A 17,567-nucleotide genomic window follows, 5' to 3' on the forward strand; every position below is an offset into this window, starting at 1 on the left:
TCCCGTTGCCTCTGAATATACCCGTGCTCACCTCTCTCTTTCCACCGTTCCTCCTCATCCTACTGTTTTTCATCCTATCCGCTCTTTCTCTCTCTCTCTCTCTCTCTCTCTTCCTCCCTCTTTCCATCTCCATCTCCCTTTCTCTCTCTGTCTTTATGTTTCTCTATGCGTTTCCCTCCTCCGCCCACCCTGGCTGCTCCTCGTCGCGAACCCTGCTATCTCCTGCGGACGTACGCTGCCTTCGAAATCTCTCCTGCACCTGGCTGCGAGCTCTTGATACCGCTTGCAATATTTACGATAACCGTTTGCATAGGAATCCCGATTTTGCGGCGGATACGCTCGCGCCGGTTTGTCGAACGGACAAGGGCTGTATCGGAAATCGGCCCCGGTGGCCAGCCAGCCAGCTAGCCAGCCATCCAGCCAGCAAGCCAGCTAGCTAGGTAGCTAGCCAGCCAGCCAGCCAGCCAGGCTGGCCTCACCTGCGTCCACGCCAATTTCTTTCTCTGCCCTTTCTCCACCTCTCTCTCTCTCTCTCTCTCTCTCTCTCTCTCTCCCCCTCTCTCTCTTTTATCGCGATATCGCTGAGCCACGCTTCCTCTGTTTCTGCCCAGGCGACTGGCTTTTTTTTAGCCGGGATCGTTTGAAGATTTTTACAAAGACGTTGGACGCTCGATTGATCGGCAGCCGAGAGGAGGATCGGCCTGTGACCCGGATGTATCGCCACCTGTTGTAGCGCCGTTACAGACCACGATTTTCCTTCAAGATCTACGATCGTCTTCCGGGAATTTTGCTTCGTGAAAAACGCCCTCTTTGTAGCCCTATCGTGTTATTCGCGGATTTGAAAACGCGGAGAGTTACCGAGTTTCGGGTTCCATAGGGGGCTCGGAGAGTGGATCGATCGCTTTTGGGCGATGATCGATGACGAGAGGAGTTACAGATTCGATTCATTTTTATCGCGATAGGGGCGATAAGCGCGGAGACGATCGGAACGAGCTCTCCTAGAAGAATCGAATTAACGTACGAAGTTTCCCATCGCTTCGCCGAACGAAATTATCCCGGATAAGGATAGGGTGATAACGATGATGGACGAGGTGGCACGAGGGTTAGGCGATACGTAAACCGACGGTAAAATAAACGTTGTTTCGACAGGATGGTCGCTTTAATCGGACAATTGGCAGATCATGGCTACGCCTCGCAGGATCCAGTGCTCGGGCGAATGGTCCGTCGGGAGCCATATGGCGATTACGAAGTTGGTCGAGTGGCCGGTCGTAGACAGAACACCTTTTCTCTCTGTGGTTTTGTACACGGGGCAGGTGTACGTGTGCCTCTCCGGCACATCGTCCTTCTTCATCGGTATCAGCCAAATCTGCCGGAACGAACGAGACAGATTGCAGGAGAATTCGATTGCTTGCTCACCAGGCGTGAGGAAAATACGCGAAACGCTCTCGGGGAATGGATAGATAAGAGATCTCGAGGAACGAGAAGCGGGAGGGCGCGAAGGGACCAAGGGTTTTTCTCTTTCTCGAACGGAGCAAGAGATACTCGGATACTACTCACGTAAGGAACCACGTCGTACAAAATTTTCGGCAACGACTCGTCGAGCTTCATCGTCGTCCTATTGAAACGTGCCCCGTCGAGGAACAGACCGTGCACGTAAACGCCGTCGGCTGGAGGCTCCGGGAAATCGGTTCCCTTCAAAGGGATGAAATCGTACACGAGCAGATCTATCGGTATCGAGTACTTTCTCGCGTAGTTTTGACGTGCACCCGTGAGAAACGCTTGAGTGAAGTAGAAACCCGAGATCCAAAAGGTCGATGGTGCACCCTCGTCGTACCATAGCTGAAATCCAGGTAGAACAATAGAATAATAGATCTTCACCGAGGAAAATTTGTAAAACAAACGAATACTCATTAGGCTGTCAATAAACTGTCAATAAATGTTCTTAGATGTACATATACGAAATCCTACCTGAAATTTTCTGCCTAAAAATGAAAATTAACGACCCCCTGCAAGACCCATCCGATAAATTGGTCGGTAAAGAGGTTAAACGATTACATAGGTGGAAAGTACGCGAGTGTTTACCTGAAGGAAAGCTAGCCTCTTTAAGAAATCCTGAACGTAGCTGCCGAGCGGCTTCAACGACGGATAAGAGTTCGTCATCCACATCTTCGGTATCTTTCCAGTAATTATCGATACGTAGACCTCCTCGAGGTCCGGGTTCATGATCACCAGACCTTAGATTAAGTTCACGAAGCCGTGAAAAATCGATAGACACAGAGCGGCTGGCCGTCACAAGCTTAGCCGTTTACCTTTGATCGCTTTCTGAACATTTATGAGGCTATTCCTGATCGTTTGCAGAAGCTTGTTGAATCTTCCCATTTCCTGGACCAGCACCGTGTTCATGCTTTGATTATATAACGTCGGGTATTTCTCGAGTGCATCCGCCAGATCGAAGTCGTCGGGCAACTTTGACAGAATATCAGACGCTACACCGTAGACGATCTCGTCGGGTGATTTTCCTACGTCTGTTTCCGTTTCTCCGGTGTCCTAATTGGAGGACGGAGCAACACAGGGCCTCGTTAGTCGTCCGCACGATTCGTCACGCAGAATACATTTAAGGAATCCTATTATATTTGTGAAACACGAGGCGAGCCGAGGCGACCGCGTACACGCCTTAATTGTCTCGAAATTAATGAACGAAGATAATGATAACGACCGCCCCGTGATACCAGCAGTCGGGATTTCCCGCAACGGGAGCGAAGGGTATTTTTGATACGCATCGTGTCGACGGTAAACTAGAAGGGAATGTTCTTGCTTCCGTGGAATACCAACGCGAACCACGCCAACTATCGAAATTGCTGGAATACGTTAAATGACAGGATTTAGCATCCTCTTACCTTCCTCCTCGACTTCCTCAGCTGTCATCCGCAGGCACAATAAAATACATATATCATATTACCATATTCTCTAAATTGAAATTTTATTTCGAAATTACTTACTTTCACACCCTGGATAGTCTGGATAGCGATGAAACACGTTGAAACATAATGAATCTTTTATGGATAAAAATCGAGTATCGTTTGGAAATGCCCTCACCTGCGTGGCCAATATAGACGACAGCATCAAGGTAGTCTCCTGCTGATCCTTGATGATGTCTGCGTTCTCGTTCATCCCGAAGACGCTAGGCGCGGTAGCCATTGGCAGAGACCAAACGTAATCGAGAAATTCGCTATGCTGGCTGACTTCCGGCACGTAGTATATGCCACTGGGGTCGAACAGGTATTTCTTCTCAGCGATCACACCCACGCAGTAGAATCTTTCGAGGATCGTGGTCAAAGTTCTTCTGTCCCACTCGTCTGTCACTCGGCCGCCATAGTTGCACTCGCCTGTAAAGATAAATTAAACGATCTAATTATCCTTGTCACCAAAATCACTATCTTCTCACGGGTCAATCTTGGAAACGAAAGTAAACAATTGACAACCGCGTTTAAGGATTCAGAAGGGAAAGCTCTGATACCTGTCAAATATTTTAAGGCAGTGAACTGAACGTCGTCGTACTGGTCCAAGAAAATCTTCAGCTGCAACGCACTGATCCGCAGATCGGTCTCGTTGAACTCGTATTGATTATTCCAACCGATCGGCCCGAACTTTCTGCGTTCCTGCACGATCGCGTGGAAGAAACACAGAGAAAATAGTAGCTTCTTGAACACCTGCGATTGTTTGGACGTTTCGAAGAACTCCTCGTCGCATATCGGGTCCTTGTAGAGAAAGAAAGGATCGAGAATATATCGAGTAACCAGGATTCGATTACATCCACCTCCTAGATCAGAGTTTCTCAACTTTTCTCGTTGTTTCGCTGTTTCGGTACATCGAAAAATAATCAGAATTTCTGAAATAAATGCTCGTAGATGTTTGCGTTACCCTCGTCTCCGTGGTTTCGTAATTCTATTTTCTCGAGACCTCTAAAAGGCCCTGTGGCTATTGAGAAACTCTGCTATAGACTCTATGCAGTCTCTTCTTCGTTACCTGTAAAAAGGACCTGATTATATTCGCCCTGAGTCCTTTCGGTGGTTCGTTGGTCATTTTAACCCCGTTCTGAAGAACGCTGACTGGGAAATGGTCCACGGGGTAGCTGGTCAGCCATAATCGAAAGTCTGGGTGCACGGTTTCCGGAGTGAAGCTCTCGCAGATCTGAAAGAAAGTTCTTTTTCCCCTTTCAAACACCGTGATCCATCGCTAGTGACGTGGTTCAATGGTCAGTCCGAGATTCGACGATACCTTCTCCAATAGCGGCATAAAGCTCTTGGCAAGGTGACAATTCTGCAGAACCACCCAGGTGCCATTTTTCACTCCCTCGTCGATAAGCTGGGCGGCGATAACTCCTTGTCCTTGACCCAAAGACAGGGAGAACAGTCGGTTGGTGCCGAAACCCTGATCGTCGGCGAATTTCAGTAGAATCGCCATGGGATCCGCGCCAGGCGTCAGCACGAATATGAGGGGAATGCAGGAATACGAATCCGCGAACGACGATACCAGGTCGAAGGGCGGCGGCTCGATGTACTGACGGCCCAGTTGCTCTGGCAGAAATTAGCGCAACATTGTTCGCTTTACAACGAAACTCGCGATACAACGACTATGGCTATATAGACATATTAACCCTTATCGGTCGTAAGTCACCTCTCACGTGACAATAATATTTTGTCGCTGTGTGGGAGATGACAAGACGTGAATCTATTCGCATGTTTACCGAAACCAGCTACAACCTAATGAGAATCACGTATAGGAAGCTAGCGTCCGATAAGGGTTAAATCGTTGCATTCTTTTCGTTCCTTTCGCTCGCACACGTTCCCTCCTCTTCTTCGTCGGTGTACCTCGACTTTCGTTACGAGCCTTTTGTACGAAATAAAGCTTCTTGGCGGCTGCGCGGAACATTCTTTTTAATAAATATGCAAAGGAAGACACAGCGTCGGGTTGTCGCTCCGTTCAACGAGGAAAGATGTTCCAACGCGAAGGTTTCTTACCTTCCACAAATTGCTGGACGCCCGGCATGACTTTGTCAGGACGAATACATCGCAGCACGAGCATTCTCTCAAAAGGGGCGAGCTCGTTGTAAGGCGCGGGGAACGTTAAAGTGTGCGGCTCCATATGATCAAAGACGGTCTTCCAAGCGTCTAGGTTTTTCTCGAACGAGTCTTTGAATCCCTAAACGAAAGGAAAACGGGAAGCAGCCCGGCGTGAGTATGGAGAAACCAACGATTAAGGTCGAAATTGTTGGGAAACGAGGCGGGGAAGCGTTGGGAAACAGCGACGAACGCGAAACAACGTTACTCCCCGCTTCGTTCTCGCCTTTATCGGGTTATGCCCTACCTCGAAGCCTGGTATACCGTCCAAACGACACAATTCGTCCCAGGATTTCGAGGGTAGCCATTGCGTGGGGTTTGCGAAAGGATTCTCAAGGCCAACGCCGCCGGTCAACAGAAACATCCATTGGGGCATCGAGACTTTTCCCTGCTTATTCAGCAGGTTCACTGAAAGCAGCAGCGAGAATAAAAGCTTGTCCTTCTCGAATAACGATCGACATATGTTCACGTAGAGGGAGTGTGTGAAGTGCTTCGTGAGATCCTTCAGTCGTTGCTGAATGTCTTCCACCGTTTCCGTGTTGTCGATGGTGTTCTTAAAGAGATTCACGAACCAGACCAACGAGTACTGATACATTGGATCGATGTTCGCTAAAACGGCTGCGAAATATGTCAAATTAGGCGAATTCCTGTTTGGACCGAAGGAGCAACTCGAAACGTACCGATAGTGAAGAACAGGACAGTGCTATAAGTCGCTATGGGCGTGTACTCTAATCTCGCGGCGTCGATGGATTTTTCCGTGACCTCGGCAGCGGTTTGCTTCACGATGATCTCGTCGGAGAGGTTCTTGGACGAACTGAGCACGCTGATCGCAGTTTCGTCCTCCAGGATATTCCCTTCCGCGGTCGAGAGCACCTCCAGAATTTGGTCTTCGATCTCCTTCAGTTTCCTACGAAACAACGTCGCTGATGAACATCGAAGAAACGCGATAGAACGTTAATGTACTTCTTATTGGCAGCTCCTTGAACGATCAGTTGGTTCTTCTCGGCCTCCAAGTCTGGCCGTTCTTTGGCTACCACGATACCCAGTAGCTGATCTTCCAGTCCCATCGGCGTGATCATGAAATTTAGTAACGTTACCTTCACTGCTACTTCGGGTAGGTAATGAGGATTTCGCAATTTGGTCGTGATGTAAAACCTGCGAAGAGCGACGACGATGAACGAGAAGATCTTGCATTCGACGTGCAAGCTGCAATTCTGATCTAATAAATGTAAGTGAACCCAATACCGAAAGCTATCCGAGTACTCGATGATGGAGTCTCCAACCTTGATGCACAGCGTGCCACCTGCTCTGAAGGTTTGCTTCATCAGAAGCGGTTCCAGAGCTGCATCGAGCTCCTCGCCGACGTTCTCCAATAGAACCGGTTGTCCAAACTGGATGGCATTCTCCAAGACTCTCATGTAATCGGTCTGCGACAGTCTGATCACGTTGATATTGTTCTCCTTCTCCATATTCTTCACCCACTTGTTAGCCTGGCCCTGAGGGTCGATCATCAGAGGCCATCGTCGAGAGTTCGTGACAATTATCCCGTTATCTATCGAGAACAAATCGGTAGGCAGGCCAAAGATGTTCCACGAGCGTATCAGCACAGGATCGCCTAGGATCTGAGTAAGCTGATAGTCCTTCGTGCAAACTATTTCCAAATCGGTGCAGATCTGCACCCAATTGTCAGTCTGCTGCTGCCTGTACTGAGTGGTGAACACCCCCAAATAGGCCACGATGCCAGAACCGATGAGAATGTCTCCTGTCAGTTTGTAATAACGCTCGCCCAGCTCTTTCGCGGTATCGGACCATCTGGTGTACTCTCCACCCAAGCCGCCAATCAGCTCTCTGGCCCTTCTTAATTTCGCCTCGCACTCGTTCACTTCATCCGTCATCGCCTGATACTCCGCCCTACGTTGATCCAACAGCTCCTCCAGCTTGGCCAACCTGTCCCTCACCTCTTGAAGCTGACTTCTCTTCAAGTTCAACTGCGTCATAGCCTCGCTGTAGTCGGCCTCTGCCTGTGCCAGGGCTTGCTTCTTCGGGGCCACGATCTTCGCTACTTTGTCGTACTCCGAGAGCGCGAACACCCATCTGCACAGACCTTCGCAGGCAGTGGACACGTTTCTGATTCTCTCTGGGTCGAAGTTTGGATTTGTCAGAATAGCGGTACGGATTTTTGTCATGATCCTCTCGGGAATGTTGTCCTTGTCGTAGTTTAACAGCGATTCGAGGAACTTCATGTCGCTCAACATGCGAAGAGATGGCTTCCAGTAGTCATCGACGGTTCCCTCCTCGGTTTTGACCTTCTCCGGTTTTACGTCCTAATAGGATAAGATAGAATTCGTTGTTTCGTTATCTCGTTATTGGTAGTTAATGCTAGATGCTTTGGCTATTGGCTATAGGGCGAGCTCAGCAGAGTGAAGGTACCTTCAGAATGCAAACTGCTTCCATCACTAACCGAACACCGGCTGGTGGTCGTTTCATGGATCTCACTATTTGAATATCCTGTGGAGTCAGGGTGTTCAAGGCATCGTTGGCCGCGTTTAATATAGGCATCACTTCCTGCAGATCGGCGTCGCATTCCAGACGAATGGCCTCGGCTTGGTCCGCAACGACCTGGTGATCCAATAATTTTCAAATTCGACAAGATATCAAGATAAAATCTAAAAAGCTATTCTTTCCAAACGTTGCAACCTGGTCCTGTACAATTTTCGTTGCTCGAAATCACGTTAATATTAACGTAACGCAAGGTGAAAGAGGCTTGGACAAGAGTAATTAGAAAACGCGAGGAAACAAGTCGAGTGCTCTTTACAGGCAAAAGCTTCCTAAATAAAATCATAAGTGACTGTGATCTTTAAGCCGGCAACACCTTACCTTAGCGGCCTCCTCGTCCACCTTCACTACTTGCTCCATGGCAGCCGCCTCGTCGCTTTCCTTTTGAACGTCGAGAAACATGGCTTCCACGTCCTTAGCGGCGACGAGGAGCTTCGGTTGTAGCGCGACTAAAATCTCTTGCATCTTCTCCACTTGCCTATGAGTACTATCCAACTTTTCCAAGCCTGCCTCGTACCTCCTCTTCCCATCGACCGCCTCCTTCCTTTTTTTCGCCAGCAGATCCTTGAAAGTGTTGATGAGCTCCAGGTACGAGGTCGGAGTAACGTAGTTGTGCCGCTTCGTCTTCTTCAGGAACTCCTGCGACAAGTCCTGCGTGGATACGTGGAAGAATTGGCACATCTCTATGCAGGCGGCTCGTTCCTTCTCTGTTAGCTCCACCTCGTCCAGGAATTTAGTCGCCACGGCGACTAACGCGTCCTCGGGCCAAGGTTGCAGCCAGTCTATCGTGCAGCAGTTCACCAGCGCGGGGAATTTTCGTATCCTGACACGGAAATTTTCGCCGATAGGCGACATAGTGACCACCACGTGCAAGTGCTCACGGACAGTCTGCACGAAGAAATTGAACAAGGCCACGGGACTTCCATCGGTCTGCAGGGATCTGTCCCTCTGACGATCGATCACTCTCATCTTCTCGCAGATATCCGAGATCTCGTCAGCGGCGAATATATTCGGCACTTCTCCGGAGTTTAGCAGATTGCTGATGTCCTCGAGGAAGGTTTCCTCTTTAATCTGTGTATCCAAGAACATGAAGACGGTGTGCAGCTCGCTCGCCGCGCTCTTTCTTAATATATCTTTCACATCCTCGTGCCATTCGTAACGTCCATACTGTTGAGACATTTCCACCTGGAACAACTCGTAATCCGAGATATGTGCTGCCAATTTCGTCAACGACTGACGTCCTGAACCACCTACTCCGATTAACAGCGCGTGACTCCGGGGCTGCATCATTATACGAGTGATCTTTGACAGATGCTCCACGGCGAACCTAGCGAAGATAAAATGAAATATAGAAGACGTTTTCGTCGTTTCTCTTTCACCCGGGACGCTGGGTGCGCAGCAATAAGCGAAATTGAGACCTGAACAAGACAAGAGTCATCGGAGTCCTCGAAATCGAATTATACTCTTCGAGATATTCTTCGGCTACGACCGCGAGGTAATCCAAATCCGCCACTTCGACGTACAGCTTCTTGTCCGCTAGTGGATCGTGGAAGTCGCAATAAACCAGATTTCGAAGCTCCGTTTCTGTCACCTAATCCAAATAGTTAGGAACGAGAAATTAAGGTTCTAAGAAATTATCCCTTTAAGAATATCAACGTACCTTGCCACCGGACGCGGTGAGTAAATCTTCGAACAGGTGGTCCAGATCCTTTTCCATATATTCCGACATGGTTTTTCGTATCTGCTCGACGAGCCATTTAATGTCATGATCGTCTACCAATCGATCGCCATAAACTCGCAGCACTTCGTGTACCCATAGACGCTTCAGCCGTACCTTAAAACGTCAAGACGTCGAAATGATGCAAATAATTTTCGTATCTAAAGTCAGCCTAACCTCGCAAAGAGGCCTCGTCATCGGTACTCGAGGTTATTCGAAAGACGCGAAAGGTCATCGAGGTCGCGACATTGACATTCGACGTCATTCGAGGCTCACCGTGTATTAATAGCAATCGAAATCAAGTTTCCGACCATGCGGATCGAAATAACTATGCTCGTTTATCACGAATAAATTAGCGAAATGTCGCAAAGACGATTTTCATAATATCGCAACGTCTCGTGAAACGAAAATTAATTAATAATAATTTATCTACCGATTTTTAGACACATACGGGCTCAGTGACGGTCTCAGGGGTGCACAGTAGCACACCCTGGATCACCCTCGCGAAGTCTCGCAAGTTAAACAAGTAATGGCATTTCGCTGGTGTTGGCAAAAGGTATTTCCTGGTCTCCTTGTAAATGTCCAGCGTGCCGCTCACGATATACTCGATGCTGGGGAAAAAAAATTCCGGAAATTCTTTGTTGCTAAAGTGCCAAGAAACGATGGTTGTAAAGATGGTGTTGAGGACGTCGTCGGAGAACTCTGAAATTCCCAGCGTGAAAAAGTGCCTTTTGAATCGCGGCGTAACATCCAGTCCGCTGGCCGGTGGACCCATTGCGCAAACCAGCTGAACGTCCACCAGATGTATGGGTGCCACTTCCTTTAAATCATACCACGTCCAGTGGTCCAGCCACTGTCTTAGCAGCTCTATGGGCGGTTGAGCGCCGTATTCTTCTTTCTGCGGCATGGAAACGTCGTCCACGAAAACCACCCAATGCTTTCCTGGCGGAGCTCCATACAGCCCCTTCTTTCGCCTGTCCAATTTGTTCATGATGATCTCCTGGGTCTGGTTAGCGCTAGTTTGCGCGGAAAATATCACGAAAAGAGGCTTAAAGGTTTCCGGATCGTTCTTCTTTAACAAAAACTCCATGATGTACACGGACTTTCCGGTACCAGTTGGCCCGACCAGCAGGACAGGTTTCTGATGGCAGATCAGCAGTTTGAACAGATGAAAATAACGAACGGTCTCGATCGTCGGGACAATTATCTGATTCACTGGCACGTCTTTCGGTATCGCAGGAGCGTCTTGCAAATCCTCCATCCAAGGCCTCCATTTCCCTCTACCCTCTTTGATGTACTTATAATCGAACACCAAACCCGTTAATGGCAAGTTCACCACATACGGTTTCGATGGGTCCGTGGTTTCCTCCGAAATGTTGAAACGTTCTCTGACATCAGCGGGAAATTCCCTCTCCGTTAACGCTCTGAAGAGATCACTGAACCATTCGCGAGAGTCCACCATTAACGTGCCGCCCATCGCCCAGATACAGGAAAAGAAGAAACAGCCCTGAAACACCCTTGACACTCGTAAGTTTCTCCATTCGTCAGGAGAGCTTGGGACGTAAAAACAGAAGCATTTACCTCCATTTGTGCCCTCATGTCTAGATCCGATATGGTTTGGAGATACTTTTCGTCGTGGTAATCGTCCAGGAAACAGTCGAACAAGTACGTCACCGATCTGACCAAATTGGCGTCTGGCATTGTTATTAATTCCTGTGGAAAAATTTGGAAAAATATAAGTTAATAAATTATTTACGTTGATTTACTAGCGACACCCTATCGAACCTTGACTCCCCGTCGTAGCAGGTGCAGTAACGGAGGGCAGAACCTCGTGTACATATCGTGCAAATGGTTCTTAATGTGATCGGTGAAGCTGGATGGCAAGGTGTTCAACCACGAGAGCAGTATCGGCTTCCAACCCAAGCTGACCGGTTCCATGTAAATCATGCCACATCTTGACACGGTGGCGGGTGATGCGACCTATCCTCCCGATTACAGACACTTTCGTTACTCGACACAGAGCATCAACGATAACAGGAGAATGAAGATCATCGCTTGATTAGAAAATACATTTCAGTGGTCTACCTCCAGGTCCATGGGCTCGAAAATTAAGCTGGTGGTAGGCGCCAGCTGGATAATTTCCCCGGAGGTCAGGCACAGCTTTTTATTGTCGTCCAGGACAGTGTTCATATTCTCGATCCACAGGGCGTCCACCGGTCCGTCGAAGACCAACCACTTCCTATTCAGATTGGTGGAAGTCGCGAAAGCTCTGTAACTGACAGCGAGCACACCGTCGCTCCATTCGTGCGAGGCCGGGTCAAACTGGCCGTATAATTGGCCCATGGTGATCGCCTTCGGATTGATAACCGTTATCTCCACCCGATGTTCGTCCATCAGCTTTCGATCCTCCAGCAGGCCGAGACAATTAGCCAGCATCCTGTAAGCCGAGGTTTTCCCGCCGAACGGCAGGCCGACGATCATGAAGCCGTGCCTGACGATCATCATTTCGTAGATCTGCTGGATCTTCTGCAAAAAGAAGTCGGTGCACTGGATGTTGGCCGCCTCGCATGCATCCCTCGTGCACGCGTTCAAGTGAGTATAATCTGGCGGAGGAAGAACGACGCCGGGAAACAAGTCCGAGGCAATGCCTTCGAAAAGCGGTAGGTCGTGAACCAGAAACTTGGGCAAATTCACGTCTAGTATACTCCTCAGCATCAGAATGTCCTCGGACTCCTCGGGATATCTGAGCTTCAGGTTGCCAGCTGCGACGAGGACTGATTTAACGGCTCTCATGCCGTAATCGTAATGATGCTGACTGCTCAGCTGCTCGGAGCAGAGTCTGTAAGCTGTAACGATCTTCACGGCTAAAGGTCTACCGTTATAAAAGCCGTAAGAATACAGCGTGTTCTCGGCGATCAGCGCGTAATCCGGCACCATCATGGCCACGGGACGGAATAGGGCCTTGAGATTGTCCGGCAGCTCGGATCTTCCCGCGTAACCCGGATTCATCGTGATGAAAATGGCGCACGTCGGATCTATAGAAATTTCCGTCCCCTCGAACATGATCTTCTCGGCGTCGCTGTGTATCGCGCGTTGGATAGTTAGAATTTGTTGCGCCACCACGGAGAGAACCTCGAGATCGATACGATTGAATTCGTCGAAGCAGGACCAGGCACCGCAAGATGCTAATCCCTTGAAGAATTTCCCTAAAGCAAGGTAATCCAGGCCCTCGGAACAGTTGAAGACGACGCACTGTTTGGCTACCGCTTTAGCAAGGTCCTTCGTCGTTTCCGTTTTACCAGTCCCTGCTGGCCCTTCCGGGGCCCCGCCTAGGTGAAGGCTCAGAGCACCGAACAGAGTCCGGTAGCATCGATCGGTCAGAGGTGTTATCACCAGCCTGGAAGAGTTACCTAGGTACTCGTATCCATAACGTTGCTGCGAGTTTATCATGTAAGCCCACATATTCTCCTCCTGAAACAACCACGTTCCACGAGGTAATCTCACTGTTCTAATCGTTTTCTCAATCCGCGAAACGATTAGTCTGCGAAACTTACCAGCCAGTAGTAGCGTAAATGGCACAACCACCTGAAATCGGTATTCTTGATCACCTCGTCCAGGTAAAGATTCTCGAGCACGTCTTTCCCGTGAACATCCAGCGTGACCAAAGCTTCTACGCAATCGTGAATGTACACACTGTTACATTTTGTACTGATACAGAGACGAAAGAATTCGATAATCACCCAAAGTGATGCGGTTCTGTTTGGACAATTTGCCCCTGATCAGCAGTATGACCTCGTTCAGCTCTGTCTGACACTGGTCGAAGTAGTTCTTCAGACCTTGCACACCGGACAACATCGATTCCTCTATACGTGAGGTCCAGTACGTTTTGCCAACGCAAAGAATCGTCTGGCCCGGCCACTCCAGCACCCAAATATTCCGCGATTTGGTTGGATATGCCAGTATCGCCTGTAGCACCTCGTTCCGTATACTTTTTCGCATGATTGCCTCCAGTTCGACCAGCCATTTCTCCACTTGCCCCCTCGCAGACAAGGTGGATATTATCTCGATCAGATTAACCTCTTCGTCCTCTGTGGACAGCATGGCCAGCACCTCGAGGTCTTTGTTGAACTTCAGCCTGTGTATTCCCTCGAAACATTTCTTCAGATGCGGTTGAACGCTGAAACGAATAACGGTGACGTTCTCTCGGAAGTTGATTGACAATTAATTTCTCGCGATCGATCAATATAACGACAGGTTTTATCACCGAGTCGGGTCCTTGGTCTCGGATAGAATTTCCAGCAACTCGTCGTTGGAAAGGAAGAAAAACCTCGGGAAGAAGAGCCGTTTCTTCTCGAGGTAATCGTTCAGGCCTTTCTGGATATCTTCTAATAAACCATAGCTCTTCTTCAACCGCTCCAACATCTTATCGATCTCGATGACCGCCAAGACACGAGGATCCGCGTGAACGGTCTTCATAATGTCGCGCCACGTTTTGTCCACTGCAGAAAATTTCCTTCCCTCGTCTGGCATCTGTTGCTGGATATCCGGTGACGTGAAAATGGGCTCCAGGTACATCCAGATCGCCTGGACACGTAGCCACTGGTCCAGGATATCTTGTAGCAAGTGGAGCTTATACTCCCAGTTCCTGAAATAGAAATATTTTAAAAGCCAATTCCTCCATAAAATAGTGATATTTAATCAGCCACTATTCCTAAATTTTATCGAGATCCTTACAGTATTCTTGTCTCGAACGGTTTTATGTTCGGTGAGTTCTTTATGGTAACTGTCTTGATAATGTGATCGTCAAGGAGGAGCTGGATGTCGTCGACTCCGGCAATGACGTAGGTACCAGTGTCTTTAAAAGGGTTCACCGTGAAGGACAAATCGGCCCAGTCCTTCTGCATCTTGTCGATGGCCTTCTCCAAAGTGCTCTCCTTCGAGGCGTTGTCCGAGATGCTCTCGAACTGACTGACGTACGGAGCTAGACCCATGTCTATAACTCTGGCCAAGGTTAAATCGGCATCGACCTTTATCGGGATGGCTATGATTTCGGAAATTTGCTCCCAATGACGATCCTTCAGCCCCGGATTGCCGAGCGTAGATATAATCGGCATGTATTCCCTGAAATCCTCGATTTTTTCCCGCACGCTGCTTGCCAGCTGCCTCATATCTGGCTCTTGGAAACTTCTCTCCAATTTATAGATCGTCCTGCATCGTGTAAACCATTTCCATTAGCCGTTATTTCCCCGACAGGAAATTATATTTCGCTTCTTATCGTTAAATATAAGGTTACCGGGGAAATTTATCGAATTGCCGACGTAAACGAAAGAGGTGAAAATTATAGTACCGCGAGACGTAGAAAATAAACGATTATGACCTGTAAGCGTGTCCTACATCGTTGTCGATATCCTCGGGATTGTAAGTGCCGACCATGGAGTTTAGCCACTTATCCTGTTTAGTCAGAAATTCGCAAATTGCATCAAAGAGTTGCTTGTAGGGCTTCAGTTGATCAGCGATCTGCTTACGGCGTGGGTATTGCGTTATGTCCCAACCAAACGCAGCTTCCTCTTCGTTAAACTTATCGATCTTCTCCATGGCGGTGATCAGTCGGTTCTCTAAATTTTGCGCTCTCCTCTGATACTTGTACACCTCCGCGATGTCTCCCCAATATTGAATCTCCTCTATTTGTTTGGCATAAGACTCCAATTCCTCTTCGAATCTAATATACCTAACTGTTGAGATAAGAAACAATTTCGATCAGTCAATCGCAGTGTATTCTTCCTTTCTTTCTTCCTCGAGTCTCAGCACCTTTTAAGGCCTCCTGAAACTCCACTGTCTTATTCGCGACGATGGATTCGTTTTCCTCCAGTATTTCTGGAATCTTGTGGTACCATTGAAACGCCACGTTGTTGCTATCTATTTCGTTATCCTCGAGTACTCGATAATCGGACAACAGAAGAATATGCCTGATTATTTCGTAAAGTTTCTGCTCCAGATTCTTCAAAGTGACCTCTATGGTTGTCTTGATAAAGCTTTTAAGCTCCATCAGTTCGGCCGTATTGGCGGGTATGCTCAGGGCACGGTCGGATATAGCTCGATAGTCCTCTGCAACTCTAAACCGCGCACGCCATTATTAATCATGCAATCGCGAATAAATTCCGCGATGCTTGTTCAAAAGTAATTGAAGACTCACTTTATGGACATGTTCTGATACCTCTCGACGAGCGTGTCCGTGAGCAGACATTTTATTCGACAAATATTATCAACGATCGTCTCGATGAAAATCTGTCGAGATACCTTGAATAATCCAGAGAAAGCTGTCCTTTCGACCTGGACCGGGAAATTCAGCATAAGATTGTGATAACGTTTCATCTCCTTTTTGTAATCTTCCAACTTCTTCGTCTCGTTTTTCACGAACTGTTCTACCGTATAATATTCCTCGTCGTTGTATAAATGCTCGTATCTGCGAAAAGTACACAATAGAAGCTAAGAATTATGGCTTGCAACGAGGATCAATTATTCATGTGAATTACATTTGTAATTCCACTAATAACTGCTCTGGAATGAGTTTCTCGCGATCAATCAAGTCAATGATATCCAGTTTCAGTTTCTCCGTTATGGGTTGCTCTATCTGTGGCTGCATGGAAAATTTCGAATACAGTATTTGTACGCAAAATACCGTATATACATACGAAATAGAGAATTTCATACTTTTAACAAATCCTCTGGACCAGACCAATCCAAGTAGAGCTGAGTTTCTAATTTGTCGAAACGTCTAACAGCTTGACATACGTCGTCCAGGATACCGCAAAGGACGTCCTTAAATTTTTCAAAGGTTGGATCGAAAGCGAGCTCTTTGGATCTAACGACTATGTCCACATTAAATTCGCAATTAATCGGCTACAAGTAACGAACAATTACTGCGTGCTTCGTTCCATCTTGCGCATTAAACGGTTTACCTGGCCGCGAATGATCAAGTCCATGAAATCTTTTAAGCTGTGTTTGCACATTGACAACAGTTGCGACTCCATTATTTTGCCAATGCATCCGTAGAACCTTCTGAATCGTACTCGCTGCAACGGACTTGGAACTAATAGCTTTCTGTTATTCTACAGCGGAATAAATCATCAGGATTTGTTTCTTTTTTGTGGAATAAAGTAGGATTCACGATGATAATTAGCGAAATTTTACCACAAGGAATATATCCTGTATTCCAGTGTACCAAACATTCTTCAAAGTACTCCGTCCTTTGACTATTTGCTTATTGATCATTTCGTGAAATTCCAGCACGTCCCAGCTGTCTGGATGTTGTGCAATTTTCTTTAAATCGATCAATCGGAAATCACTGGAAGAAAATCTATCCTTGTGTATAGACCAAAAACGTTGTGCACGTGGTAAATGAGAAATATTTTTACCCGAAATCGCGAACCCAAAGATCCAACGTCATTCTCATGCATGGGTTTATGAGGTGCAAGTTGTCCTGCAGAAATTTCTGGCATTCTCGGACTTTGATCTTTAATCCAGGCTGAATATATTTTACTTTAAGCCATCTTTTATTACTTTCTTCCTGCTAAAGCGAAAAATATCTCTGTGAAACAAATATATCGTGATACATGTATGAAATATGCTATAAAAAGTTCAGCATAGGTAGCAATCGAACCTCATATGAATAACTTTCTACAGAATCTTGAAGTGCATATTCCAATATCGCTTTCTTGATATTTCTCGTGTACGTATCCTTGATCTCGATCAGTAAACTTTCCGTGAAGTAATTAAATCTATCTCTCAAATAGTATGGAATTAAACGTAATATCTTTTCCACAATGTCGTCTTGAATCTCAACTGTATGTACGGTATCACTTCCATTACAAATGTAATTGTAATATCGATTCACGTCTTGATCATTGTTTAAATCTACATTTGCATTCGGTAACTCGGTCTTCACGATTAAACTGACCATAAATCTGCAAGTAAACGTTATTTTAAAGCATAATTTAGTTTATCATTATAAAATTTTCTTTACAATTTTATGCTACATTAAAGAAAGAGTGAAATGATTAGCTGACCTACGAAAATTTTCTACTTTTAATCGCTTTCCTGTATATGTATCCTCGAATTTACGTTGCTTTCGCTTCTCTTGTCTTCTTTTGCACTTGATACATTCCATTAATTCC

General features: G+C 47.1%; 1 protein-coding gene across 1 annotated transcript; it reads right to left on the reverse strand.

The window, feature by feature from the left end:
* Window positions 1-1,159: 1,159 nt before the first annotated feature.
* Window positions 1,160-17,353, reverse strand: LOC108552052 (Dynein heavy chain at 36C). The gene is given in 32 exon segments (XM_017906431.1): window positions 1,160-1,366; window positions 1,558-1,839; window positions 2,083-2,234; window positions 2,310-2,547; window positions 3,097-3,386; window positions 3,518-3,758; window positions 4,027-4,191; window positions 4,279-4,577; window positions 5,022-5,202; window positions 5,368-5,738; window positions 5,801-6,027; window positions 6,084-6,275; window positions 6,366-7,444; window positions 7,551-7,739; window positions 7,998-9,003; window positions 9,095-9,302; window positions 9,345-9,510; window positions 9,845-10,900; window positions 10,975-11,106; window positions 11,179-11,373; window positions 11,479-12,864; window positions 12,948-13,063; window positions 13,134-13,570; window positions 14,771-15,125; window positions 15,202-15,506; window positions 15,587-15,856; window positions 15,927-16,030; window positions 16,105-16,293; window positions 16,353-16,502; window positions 16,585-16,738; window positions 16,809-16,963; window positions 17,075-17,353. Coding segments are annotated over 32 exon segments (10,776 nt in total).
* Between the last annotated feature and the right edge of the window lie 214 nt (window positions 17,354-17,567).

Source organism: Eufriesea mexicana, unplaced genomic scaffold, assembly GCF_001483705.2.
Source record: "Eufriesea mexicana isolate 0111107269 unplaced genomic scaffold, ASM148370v2 scaffold5394, whole genome shotgun sequence".
NCBI lineage: Eukaryota > Metazoa > Arthropoda > Insecta > Hymenoptera > Apidae > Eufriesea > Eufriesea mexicana.